Genomic DNA, 13,573 nt, shown 5'->3' with positions numbered 1-13,573 from the left:
AACTAGTCCTTTTAAATGTTCTTTAGCATTTAAGATAGATAGAGAAGGTAAGTCACCACCACAGAAGATCAGGAATACATACAGCCATGGTAAAAGTTGCAGGAAAAAAAAAAATCTAACTTAAATTAACCTCAGCTTAATCTCAATTAATCCTTTAACTTCTAGGTATGATACTCTCTTCTGATCTTCTGCAAAGGGTTGAGAATAAATGAAAACACTGAAAAGAAAGAAGTCACGGAGTAAAACCAACATGCCAAAGGCAATATAGTTGTAACTGGCTGAATGGGGACTGGAGGTTTATAGGTGTCTCCACAGCCCTGGTATGAACGGCAGGAAGCTGCTGTTTCTGTTGCTCTGTCCCCTCCCTCTCCAATCCAGCAGCTACCCCGTGCAAAACACTGTTTCCCTCCTTTCTACCCTCCGCCTTACATGGCTTTAATCACCCCTTTCTTCTGCCATTTCAACTAATTATTCCCAAGGGGAAGAATTCACTTTCAATTCTTCATATAATGAGCTGCATTCCTGAAATCTATCATGGTGTAAATTTGTACAAAATCATTTCACAAGTCATACAGTAGAAGACAGAATGATGCCACATCAAAAGCAAAATTTTTTTGGCTTACTGGTTGATGTTGGAATTCAGTTTCCAAGTAACCTACTGGCTGTCATTTTAATTCTCCAAATTTGTCTCATAGTTTTAGCTAACTCCTAAAACTAATTTCTAAAGTCAAGTTATGGGTACTCTAAATGAGATATCTCATTTATATATACATTAGACAAGCACTTTATGTTCAGAATGACATGTCGCAAAGACAGAATCTCTATGTTTCATAAATATAAACTAGCTGTTCATGGCGATTTCACTTTACAAAGGAAATTTCATACTGGAGGTAAGTTAGTTCAGCCTTTCTGCATAATTTAGGTCCAGTCTAAGGTTCCTAGAGACACAGCCCACATGCCTCCCCTCCTTTTAGGAGTCACAGACCAAAGCCCAGGAAGCAGTGTCCCTAGTGCAGCATCAAATATCATCTCAGGGAGTGGGCATCAGGGAACTCAGCTTCAGCATCCTCCCAGCATCAGGCGCATCTCCTCTTAACAGCTGCAGGCACGAGGGAACCAGAACTGGTATTCACACTGTTAGCATATGTAGTCTGCAAAACTACTCTACTTTAAAGAGAATTTTTAACTTTAAAAGGCAGATTTATGTTTTGTAATACATAATACTGCCTGATCCTACTACTCATGCTAGACAATGGAGTGGGCATATACAGCCTTGTAGGCTGGGCAAATTCTTATAGTTCCAGGTAATGGAGTAGACCATTCAAGGTCTGAGGTGTGAAGAAAACTCAATGTCCACCTGTGGTGGCCTTCTTTCCCATCTGCTGTTGATGCTGTCCATCTCCTCTGGCAGTGGTTAAGTGGGCCTTCAAGATAATGGCTTCTTTGTTCTATTTTCCAGATCTATTTACACTAAGCATTTTTAAATTGCATTATTAGTTTAAAAAACCATACTGGTTATATGTTTATTAGACAAAAATCAGCTTAAACTATATCTGAGTGTGTGTGTGTGTGTGTGTGTGTATTCTGAATATGTCAATACATTTCCTGCCATATACTACAATCTTGGATTATAAAAGCAACAATACATGACTATCAGGTTAGACATGGAGGAATGAATAAACATGTACACACACACACACAGATACATAGTGTCATCAGCCAAGATGGTTCTCAAGTGATCTGACCAGTGTTCTTAAAAACAAAAAACTTTAAGAATTAAGGACCTTACCATCACCACCACTTCCGTTTGAAGAAACATCACAGACCTTATGATTAGGAGATTTCCCCTTATGGTAGATACATTTTCCTTTATGTAATTTTACCCATTACTTTTAGTAACCATTTTAGGTTACTTCTCAAAACCCCTGTCTCTCTTTGCTACCCTTTAATTAGTTCTAGATTATTATCAACTCTGCCTTTTTCTTCTCTCTCTATTCCATTGCCTCAGACTATTAGTCATTATTTGGCTCTTATCTATGGATCTGAAAATTTTAATCCTTTGTTATAAATTGGTTCTTTCAATTTCAGTTGGTTTTTAAATTCTTCCAATCAACTCATATTTCTCTAAATCTCATCTCCGTTTTGGCTAATCACTTAAAATAGTCTCACTTGTCATGTAGGAAAAAAAACAAGAGATACAGACTTCATTCTTTCAATTGTAATAACCTAAAAGCACTCATTCAAAAGGATATATTGCTTAACCAGTAACATATGATTAATATAAATATGATAAATCACATATATGACAAATTTAATACATTAACCAGAAGTGAAAATAATCATCACCATTATAGAAAGCTTCTAGAGACAAAGAAACTCTGACACATTCTTGTGGTCATATTGATAATGCATATGATTAACAATAACCAAAGAAAACAAAGAAGGCTAAGAAAGCATTCTCTTTAACTGAAACACAAGAAAAAAGATGAGATAATTTAGAAGAAATTATGACTTCTATCAACAGATAATAGCAAAATCCACTCAGGAAAAAACATATATGTTATGTACATATATATGTGTAATGTTACACATACATATTCTGCTTTAGTATGTTAAAGCAGATGTGAATACAAAAATGAAACAAATGGTTAATTCTACTGTGCTTTAGTCATAAATCAAACCTAACTTTCTGAAAATCAAACCAATCCCTTATAAACAGAGGACTTGGAGAAAGTTATATTAACATGAATAAAGATTTTTCTTAAAAGGGCCACAAGATGAGCATTTAACTAACACACATACACACACTCTTTCTTTAGGCTGTTGAAATATAAAGTCTTTAATTCTCCATTAAAAAAAAAACAAACCTTGATTATAAGCTTTAAAACCATTTGAAGATGTGGAAGACTGTCTGACTTTCAGCCTACTTCAAAGCCAGTAGAGAAATCATTTCTTCTTCTTCCAACTCAAAGTATGTTTAGGAGCAGAACATCTGATAGAAGTGGTATTGCCAATCTAACCAATTTTAAAATATAAAGTGCTTCTAGCAATATTTGGATACATATAATTTGACAAAAAAAGTTTTATAAACCTAAGCTTTGAAAAATAGAAAATATAAGCCCCAAGGAAAAAAAAAGCATAATTTGTAATTGAAAGAAAATAATATTTTGTAGAGAAAAAAACTGTTCTTCCAAAAAGAGACAAAAATGACTAACTCTTATTTCCCAAGAGAATTATGCCACTTTTATACAACAAAATTACAGCCACCACAAATTGCTTTCAACAATTCCATTGCTGCTTCATTTGACCACTTGAAAATCAAAATTCTTTCAGATTATAAATATAACTTTTTATAACTCTGTTATTACGTACTGTGAATGGGGAAAGGGGGCCAATCTTGTGGCCATAGCGCCGGACGGCCTCTCTGATGTGGCTGGGCTGGATGGCATCGCTGTGAGCCTCAGCACCGCAGGCCGCAGTGCTCTGCGACAGAAAAACACATAAATTGTTACTAAATCAAAAACACACAACACAACTACAGTGTATAAAATATGAAAATAAACTTTTATAAAATGGACGGTTTTTCCCTTAGGATGCACATCAGTGCTGCCATATACTACATCTAACAAAAAAAAATTCCATTAGCAAATCAAAGATGACTTTTACATGACCCCTTCCAAGCAGACCAACCAAATGCAATTTTTATGCCCCCAATATTTCACCCAGGCCTGCATGTCAAGGTACAGGACAACAGAGCCAGTTGTGAGCGGCTGAAAAGTGTCATGTGAGCTTGCTGAAAGAACTACAGGAAGCTATTTTTAAAAAAAAACATTTAAACATTTATTACTATAAATGTTTCTTGGGAGCTTGTTGGATGTATTTCTGAAATAACCTGAGGGTCATCAATTTTAAAATAAAAAATCTAAAACTGCTATATATTTATTTATAATACAGGGGATGGTCACAGAAGATCATTTCAACTTGGTTCCTAGTTTTCTAAGTGTCCTTTGTGCAAAAACAAATCAGAAACTATTACTTTAATCTGCCTCATCTGTAAAAGACAGGTTTGAAAGTACAAAAAGACACAAGAATGAAAAAGATTATTTGCAATAAGAGTATGGATCTCAATTCAAGAAATGTATGTAACATGATTTTTAAAAAATGAAATAGGGGTATTATATGTTTGTGATTTAGTTATAGGCTTTGGCTTCTCAAATACCTTGGTCTAGATCCCAACCATCTCAGTTACCAGTTCTGTCAAGTCATGTAAGATACCTGTATTTTAGTTTCCTTATCTGTAAACAGAGTAATAATTTTAACTGCTCTATAGGGTTGCTGTGAAAATTAAATGAGTTGATATGTTTAAACCTCATAGAACAATGCCTGATATATGTTAGCTATCAACAGCAGTAGGTTATTATTTAAATTAAAAACAGCACATCCATGTTCTTGAAATGATAAGCTAATTTACTTAATAGTGCAGTAGGTACCAGATGCCAAGTCATCAACATTAAAGAATCAAGAGAAAGAAATAGTAGCCCATGTATTACTATCATTCTCATTGTAGAAGTACCATTCTCAGAATTTGTTATAGAGGTATATCTAGCATGACCTCTATTGAGAGTGATCTGGCAAATCTTATCAAAATGAAAACCATGTTTGATCCAACAATTTCATGATTTCTAAGGATTTATCCTGCCGATATATATTATACAGGCAAAATATAATATAGATAGCTAGATAGATAGTCACTGCTGCACTATCTGAATTAATGAAGCAAATGTTCATCAAGGAGAGACCCATAAGATCAATTATGATATTCATTCAATGCAGCAGAAACCACAGCAACCACCATAATGAAGGAGGCAGCTCCATACAGATTCCTATGGAGCTATCTATAAGACACTGTTTGAGAAAATGCCAGGTGTACAACTGGATAACCATGCTATCAGCTATTTTTATTTTTAAAGGCTGAACAGTATATGCTCATTTAAGCATAGGTTATATCTGCAAAGACACCCCCAAAATTAGTAACAGAGCAGAATTTCTTTCTCTAGGAGTACAGATGGGTGTCTGGAGCATACAGGTTAAAGGAAATATTTTCCACAGCGTATCCTTCTGTGCCCTTTAAATATATTTCTTGTGCCCTTTGCGTGTTTTTTTTCTATTATGAACTAGTAAAGTAATTAAAACATTCCGACAAAGAGCATCTGCTAATTATTCAAGCTGAACCTGAAATAAGACTAAAATATAAAATGAGAGCTTGATTATTTTTTATTATTTTTAACAAGATTTGAAATAAGCCAAATAGGAATATACTCTAGAGTATCTTTCTCAATTTCATTCCAACAATACCCTAAATAACATAACTGCTGTGCCCACAATAACAAGGATTAAATTATCTTAACCCCTCACTTTGGCACTCATATAAAAGTGCACACATAGTTTTTCTTTAAAAAGAAAAAATGCTTTCTTGATTCTTATCCCAAGTACTTTGTTTCAGTTGGAGTATATTAGAATAAATGCAATTGTCAAGTACCTGGTGAGGCTAAAGACTCTTTTGTGAGTTGGGCTGGCAAAAAAGTTTGATCAGGATCTTATAGACAAGCCAGAATGGATATTTTGGCCAACCCCATACAAAATGGGGTCATTAAGAGGGCAATATCCTGCAGACTAGGGGGGTAAGGGGTTCTTCCAGAGCTTTCCTCTGTGAACGCTTTCTCCCTGAAAAGTGGATTTATTTCTTTGCTACATGGCCATTGAAGAGGGTACTCTTCCTTTACTTTCCCAAATAAGTTCAATTTTGGTATAGAATATGTTGGTCAAAACCTCTCAAAACTTCTGGCATGGTGATACAATTGACTTCAGAACACTGAAGAAGGAAGTGTATGTTAGAAACCGCTGTGGCCACTATTTGTAAGATGGCAGCAAGTACGCCATCCTGTTTGAGTCACGTGATCATTGCTAAAAAGAGGAGGTTACCTTATATAAAAATGAGAATACCCAATTTTGTGAAAAATGTCATTAAAATTTCTATTTTGCCAGTTTCTGGTTTATCTGCTACAATTAAGCCACTGCAAACACCAGCATAAGTTACCACATGCACTTCTTTACCCTCCTGATTTGCCCATTGAGTTTTTTGCAAGGAAATCTTTAAAACTCAAATGTGGTATCTGCAGTATTGTTTTCACCTCAAAAAATACCTTCGCATTTCTGCAAACATCCCTTCCCTCACCAAAGTACTAGTAATCTGTTTAAGTTCAAAATTCACATCAAGTTTAGAATTTTTACTTCAGCAGTGACTTCATAAATTTTGTAACAGTCTTCAAAACTGTTACAGAAGGATTAGCATTAAATTTATGTATTTGCTACACTAATAAAAATATTATGTTATAAATACATATGAAGACTGTTAGATTTATATACCAATTTAGCTTTCTCATTCTGCTTGAGCCCACATCTTGGAATATTCTTTAAATTTTCAAAAATGAAACCCACATGTTTGACAAAATACTGAGTGTTGTTGTCTACAGTGTATTTGTCAGAATTTCTGTGGTGACTAAACTCCTAATTTCCCAAAGTCAAGAACAAGGTGCTTGGTAAAGTTCTTCTTCATATGTCAGGTACCCTTTCCCCGGCTGTATTCATATTCCATTCTTGGATTCTTCCATTTCGTTTTTAGTTATGTCTTTTTATTCAGAAGCTGCTGCTCAACACTGGAAGCTGAAGTATCACACAGAGTTCTCCATATTTCCTGAATCTGAGCATTGTCCCTCTTCTGTCCTTGCTGTCTTGAACTGAATAAAATTCTTCAACAGTTTCAACTCTCAACTGCGGTACAAGAAGTTTCATTGAAACTTCTGTTGCCCCAGGATCTCTTATCTGACTCTTTTAGAAACAACTTTTTTTAAAATCCTTTCTCAGCTTTCCCCTTGCCAGGTAATCTAATATTTAAGAAGGACCTGGAATCTCAGATAACTGTCTCTGACTCTTTCAGGACTACATCTTCTGCTAAACTTGATACATTAGACTCTACAGAGGTGTAACAAAGGAGTAATAGTATCTCCGGTCAGAGCAAGTGAAAGGTTAGTAGCATTAATACTGACTTCTGTCCCTCACTGACCACATGGATTGATGTATGATCAGAGTGGGCAGGCAAGTGTCTTTTTTCTCCTCACTCTTGTACACAGAGCTCTCTCAGTTCTTTGAGTTTATAGAGGATTTCCCTTCAGATGAAGTTGGGCCACTCCTTGGCCAAAGGCTATAGTATAATACAGTTAAAAACAGTTAATTTTCTCATTTCAAAATTTAACTGAGATGTTGTGTAAGCTGTCATTCTATGTAAGTAGGAAGTGATTTTTTTTTAAACTGAAGAAATTAACTAGAAAAGGTATTTGAAAAGAAGACAACAAAGAATCACCAAATTCAAAGATTCACATATTATAAAATTTGGAAAAAACACAAGATATTATCTATTCTAAACTTTCCCAACTCCCCACATTATAGGTGATAGAGTGAAGTTAAGGGACACTCCCAAAATTAAAATGACAGTATTAAGATATGATTATATATCAAGTTCCTTGGCTTTTAGTACCATCACAACTGAGGTTTCCAGTGAGTAAAAATATCAAAATATAGCAAGAGCTTGAATATGGAGTAGGAAATGGTAACCCACTCCAGTATTCTTGCCTGGAGAATTCCATGGACAGAGAAGCCTGGTGGGCTATAGTCCATGGAGTTGCAAAGAGTTGGATCAGTTCAGTTAAGTTCAGTCGCTAGGTGTGTCCAACTCTTTGCAACCCCAGGAATCGCAGCACGCCAGGCCTCCCTGTCCATCACCAACTTCCAAAGTTTACTCAAATCCATGTCCATCGAGTCGGTGATGCCATCCAGCCATCTCATCCTCTGTTGTCCCCTTCTCCTTCTGCCCCCAATCCCTCCCAGCATCAGGGTCTTTTCCAATCAGTCAACTCTTCACATGAGGTGGCCAAAGTACTGGAGTTTCAGGCTCAGCATCAGTCCTTCCAATGAACACCCAGGAATGATCTCCTTTAGGATGGACTGGCGGGATCTCCTTGCAGTCCAAAGGACTCTCAAGAGTCTTCTCCAACACCACAGTTCAAAAGCATCAATTCTTCGGTACTCAGCTTTCTTCACAGTTCAACTCTCACATCCGTATATGACCACTAGAAAAACCATAGCCTTGACTAGACAGACTTTTGTTGGCAAAGTAATGTCTTTACTTTTTAACATGCTGTCTAGGTTGGTCATAACTTTCCTTCTAAGGAGTAAGCACCTTTTAATTTCATGGCTGCAGTCACCATCTGCAGTGATTTTGGAGCCCCTGAAAATAAAGTCTGACACTGTTTCCACTGTTTCCCCATCTATTTCCCATGAAGTGATGGGACCAGATACCATGATCTTAGTTTTCTGAATGTTGAGCTTTAAGCCAACTTTTTCACTCTCCTCTTTCACTTTCATCAAGGGGCTTTTTAGTTCCTCTTCACTTTCTGACAGAAGGGTGCTGTCATCTGCATATCTGAGGTTACTGATATTTCTCCCGGCAATCTTGATTCCAGCTTGTGCTTCATCCAGCCCAGCATTTCTCATGATGTACTCTGCATATAAGTTAACTAAGCAGGGTGACAATATACAGCCTTGACATATTCCTTTTCCTATTTGGAACCAGTCTGTTGTTCCATGTCCAGTTCTAACTGCTGCTTTCTGACCTGCATACAGATTTCTCAAGAGGCAGGTCAGGTGGTCTGGTATTCCCATCTCTTTCAGAATTTTCCACAGTTTATTGTGATCCATACAGTTAAAGGCTTTGGCATAGTCAATAAAGCAGAAATAGATGTTTTTCTGGAACTCTCTTGCTTTTTCGATGATCCAGCGGATGTTGGCAATTTGATTTCTGGTTCCTCTGCCTTTTCTAAAACCAGCTTGAACATCTAGAAGTTCACGGTTCACGTATTGCTGAAGCCTGGCTTGGAGAATTTTGAGCATTACTTTACTAGCATGTGAGATGAGTGCAATTGTGCAGTAGTTTGAGCATTCTTTGGGATTGGAATGAAAACTGACCTTTTCCAGTCATGTGGCCACTGCTGAGTTTTCCAAATTTGCTGACATATTGAGTGCAGCACTTTCACTGCATCATCTTTCAGGATTTGAAATAGCTCAACTGGAATTCCATCACCTTCACTAGCTTTGTTCGTAGTGACGCTTTCTAAGGCCCACTTGACTTCACATTCCAGGATGTCTGGCTCTAAGTGAGTGATCACACCAGTGTGATTATCTGGGTCGTGAAGATCTTTTTTGTACAGTTCTTCTGTGTATTCTTGCCACCTCTTCTTAATATCTTCTGCTTCTGTTAGGTCCATACCATTTCTGTCCTTTATTGAACCCATCTTTGCACAAAATATTCTCTTGGTATCTCTAATTTTCTTGAAGAGATCTCTATTCTTTCCTATTCTGTTGTTTTCCTCTAATTCTTTGCATTGATTGCTGAGGAGGGCTTTCTTATCCCTCCTTGCTATTCTTTGGAACTCTGCATTCAGATGGGAATATATTTCCTTTTCTCCTTTGCTTTTCGCTTCTCTTCTTTTCACAGCTATTTGTAAGACCTCCTCAGACAGCCATTTTGCTTTTTTGCATTTCTTTTCCACGGGGATGGTACGACCGAGCAACTAACACTTTCACTTTCTTGAATGTAGAAGATGTGGATAAGTAAATTAAAAAAAATTATTTTATGTATGCATAATTACCAGGTTAATTATAAATTTCTGCATAGTTTGTAAAGCAAATCCACTGAAGAGGTCCTTAAGTAATATTTTACTACTCTAGTTTTAGTTACTGAATGAGCTGGAGAGCACTATAGCTGAAATTCTTTAGAACTACTTTACAACACAGAAGTTCCTTATAGTTCAGAGTTTCCCATAATCAATAGGCACTGAGACCTGTCATTCTGAAAATAAAAGGGGGAATCGAGATATGAGGATGAAATTTAAATTTGCTTATCATCAATTATAAGATTATATCTCGCCACAGTTCCACTACTAGTAGTGGCAAATAGTTTCTATTGTGTCAACCAACTTGTAGAGAAAAGTATAAATTTTGGACAAATTATAAAAAACAAGTACCTGAAAGCAACAGAGTGATCTAACCTGGACAAAAACTGAAAGGGCGAGTACTATATACAGGAGAAGGGAATGGCTATGGGTTGGTTTTCTGTTTAAGCCCAGGGTAGGCCCTAGTCAGTATAAGGTCAGGGGACCTTAGAGGCATGAAGAACTATAGATCAAAGTTCAGGGCAACCACAGTAGGTATAAAGAGAAAAAGAAAATCCTGAAAAAGGACAGAATCAAAGAAAGGAAGACAAATATTAAGTGTATAATTTTACCCAAATCTTTGACAAATTTCTAAGCTATTCCTTTGTGGGACTGAATCCAAGAAACCAAGGTAAAACTAAATAAAGCAAGAGAGCATCTAGCTGCTGAAGAGGAGTTTGAGTTTGGAGTTTATAGAGTTCCATCTAGAAGAGTAAACAGTCTGCTTAACATACATATGAACACACCACCAACACCAACTCTTCTCATAGGAATATTACAGAACCTGAAATCCCTACAATATATTACTCACAATTTCCAGGGTATAATTTAAAATTACTAGAAGAAAGTGTGACTTATACTCAATGGAGTTCAAAACAATCCAGATATTTAATTTATCATACGAGAATTTTAAAACAGCTATTATGAAATAAAAGAAGTTGTAATAAATAATAAAAAATAACAATAAACTATAAAACAAAATCAAAAGGAAATTATAAAACTGTAAAACAAAATAGCAGAAACAAGACATTAATGGATGAGTGTTAAGACTGAATTGAAAGTAGATAGAGTTTGGAACATAAGGGAAAATCAACAGAAGTTATTCAACCTGAAGAACAGAGAGAAAAGATTGAAAAGGAAATTAAACAGAGCTTCAGGTACACGTTGAACAATATCAAAGTAACTGACGAAAATATACCTGGAATCTCAGAAGGGGAGAAGAGAGAACACGAGGCAGGCAAAATATCTTAAGAAATAATTGCTGATAATTCCCCCCTCAATTTAAAAGTATTCAATTTTCAAGAGGCTCAGAGAATTCTAAACAGAAAAAATGCCAAAGAAAACCGTATCTATGGATATCATGGTCAAACTGCTGAAAATCAAAATAAAGATATGATTTTGAAAACATTCAGAGAAAAACAGCACATTACAAACACAAAAAAAAAGCTACAAAATCTTCTGACATGTGATTAAAAACAGTGGATGCTAATATTTTCTCCCATTCTGTGGGCTGTCTCTTCATTTTGTTCATGGTTTCCTTTGCTGTGCAAAAGCTTTTATGTTTAAGTGGGTCCCATTTGTTTATTTTTACTTTCGTTACCCTATGAAGTAGATCAAAATAGATCTTGTTTATATCAGACAGTGTTCTACCTAGTATTTCCCCCTAAGAATTTTATATATCTGGTCTTACATTTAGGTCTCTAATCCATTTTGAGTTTTTGTGTATAGTGTTAGAGAGCGTTCTAATTTCATGCTTTTACACGGAATTATCCAGTTTTCCCAACATTGCTTATTGAAGAGACTGTCTTTTCTCCATTTTATTATATATTTTTGCCTCCTCTGTCATAGATTAGTTAAGTATAGGCACGTGGGTTTATCTCTGGGCTTTCTATCTTGTTCCAGTGATCTATATTTCTGTTTTTGGGCCAGTACCATACTGTTGTGATTACTGTAGCTTTGGATAAAATGATACAATCATTTGAGGAAAAGTTCTTATAGTTTCTTTAGAAACTGAACACATAGCTACTCTATGATCCAGTAATTTCATTTCTAGCTAGCAATTTCATTTACCTACGAAAAATGAAAGCATTTGTCCATAAAGATTTGTACAATAATGCTCATAACAGATTTATTCATAATACCCCCAAAACTGGAAATAGCCTAACTACCAAAATGAAAATGAGTAAACTGATATACAAGCAACTCACTCATCAATAAAGAAGAATAAGTTACATTTGTACTTAAAAACATAAGCTTTAAAAATACCCTGAGTGAAAGAAATTTCACATAAAAGAGTATACATATTATATTCTCTTTGTATGATGCTCCAGAAGAGAGAAAACTAAAAAGTCAGAACAGTGTTTGCTTTTCTCGGGATGGTGATGGGATTGCCTGGAAGAGGTGTGAAAGAATTTTCTGAACTGATCATAATGTTCTTTTTTTATCTTGAGTGGGTATCAGAAAATAATGAATTTATATATCTGTCAAAATTCAGCAAATGGTATACTTAAGAATTGAGTGGCACACTGTATATAAACTTTACCATTTAAAAAAAGGTATAATGTATACATTATAAATTTCTTTAAAATGTATACATTATACAAAATTATGTGTTTTGGCATCAATTATACTGATGCCTGCAGCTTACCTTTTAATGTATCAAAAATAAAAAGAACTGGTGGATGGATAAAAGAATAATCAGATGTACATATAGTAAATGTATTAAGTATAGTAAAATTTTAATTGCAGAATCAGATGATAGATATATGGTATTCACTCTATAATTCTTTTAACTTTTTTGTATGCTTGAAAATTTTTATAATAAAATGTTAGAAAACATTAATCTCTTGCTGTAAATGGCTGCTTCTAAAAATCTAATTAATGAGAAAAACAGAGCACACTTTCCACACCTGTGGACTCAGTAAGATCTCCTTGCACTGTGCTATGCTCAGCCACTCAGTCACATCCGTCTCTTTGTGACCCCACGGACTGTAGCCCGCCAGGCTCCTCTGTCCATGGGGATTCTCTAGGCAAGAATACTGGAGTGGGTTGCCATGCCCTCCTCCAGGGATCCTCCTGACCCAGGGATCAAGCCCAGGTCACCCACACTGCAGGTGGATTCTTGACCATCTGAGCCATCAGGGAAGCTCCAGAATACTGGAGTGGGTAGTCTATCCCTTCTCCAGGGGATCTTCTCAATCTAGGAATCGAACCAGGATCTCCTACAGTGCAGGCTGATTCTTTAGCAGCTGAGCTACCAGGGAAGCCCCAAGATCTCTCTTCTTTGTACCAAAAAGAAAAAAGAAAGAAAAAGAAATAGAAAAATATCATTAACCTTTTTTCTTTTCCTTTGTTTGGTCTTAGCTGAGTCTTGTCCAGCACTCCCATTCCCTAGGGGTCCCAATGTGGCCTTCCCCGAGTGCTGTGAGCCGGCGGATGGAGCTGTTGGTGTGGGAGGAGGTGTGTTCTCAGGAGAGTCTGGATAGGGCTTCATGCAAGACCCCTGTTCAAAGAGATGTGGCTCTGAAATCAGGCAACCAGAACTTCTACTAACATTTTATTTAGTTAACTCATGAATTCAATAATATTTGAAAGTTACAAATATAAAAACCCAATTTATTGTTATCCAGTCCACAGAAACGATGCCATCATCTTGCCTCTAAGGATCTAAATATATTAATTTCTAATCTGTCTGATCATTCAGATAAAAATTGGGATTCCTCAGATACAGCTTGCAAAATTTCTGC

The 13,573-nt window shown here is 36.0% G+C and overlaps 1 protein-coding gene across 6 annotated transcripts in view; it reads right to left on the bottom strand.

Annotated features, from left to right (window-relative positions):
• Positions 1 to 13,573, bottom strand: part of SUPT3H (SPT3 homolog, SAGA and STAGA complex component) — a 378,407-nt gene that overhangs the window by 71,424 nt on the left and 293,410 nt on the right. For all 6 annotated transcript variants that reach the window (XM_020880482.2, XM_020880484.2, XM_020880481.2 and 3 more), the window contains 2 exons: positions 13,162 to 13,329; positions 3,373 to 3,483 (listed from right to left, as the gene is read on the bottom strand). In XM_020880482.2, the coding sequence (XP_020736141.2) occupies positions 3,373 to 3,483; positions 13,162 to 13,329 (279 nt within the window). The remainder of the gene's footprint in view (positions 1 to 3,372; positions 3,484 to 13,161; positions 13,330 to 13,573) is intronic.

Source organism: Odocoileus virginianus, chromosome 27, assembly GCF_023699985.2.
Source record: "Odocoileus virginianus isolate 20LAN1187 ecotype Illinois chromosome 27, Ovbor_1.2, whole genome shotgun sequence".
Lineage (NCBI taxonomy): Eukaryota > Metazoa > Chordata > Mammalia > Artiodactyla > Cervidae > Odocoileus > Odocoileus virginianus.
This window is presented reverse-complemented; position numbering and strand designations above follow the sequence as displayed.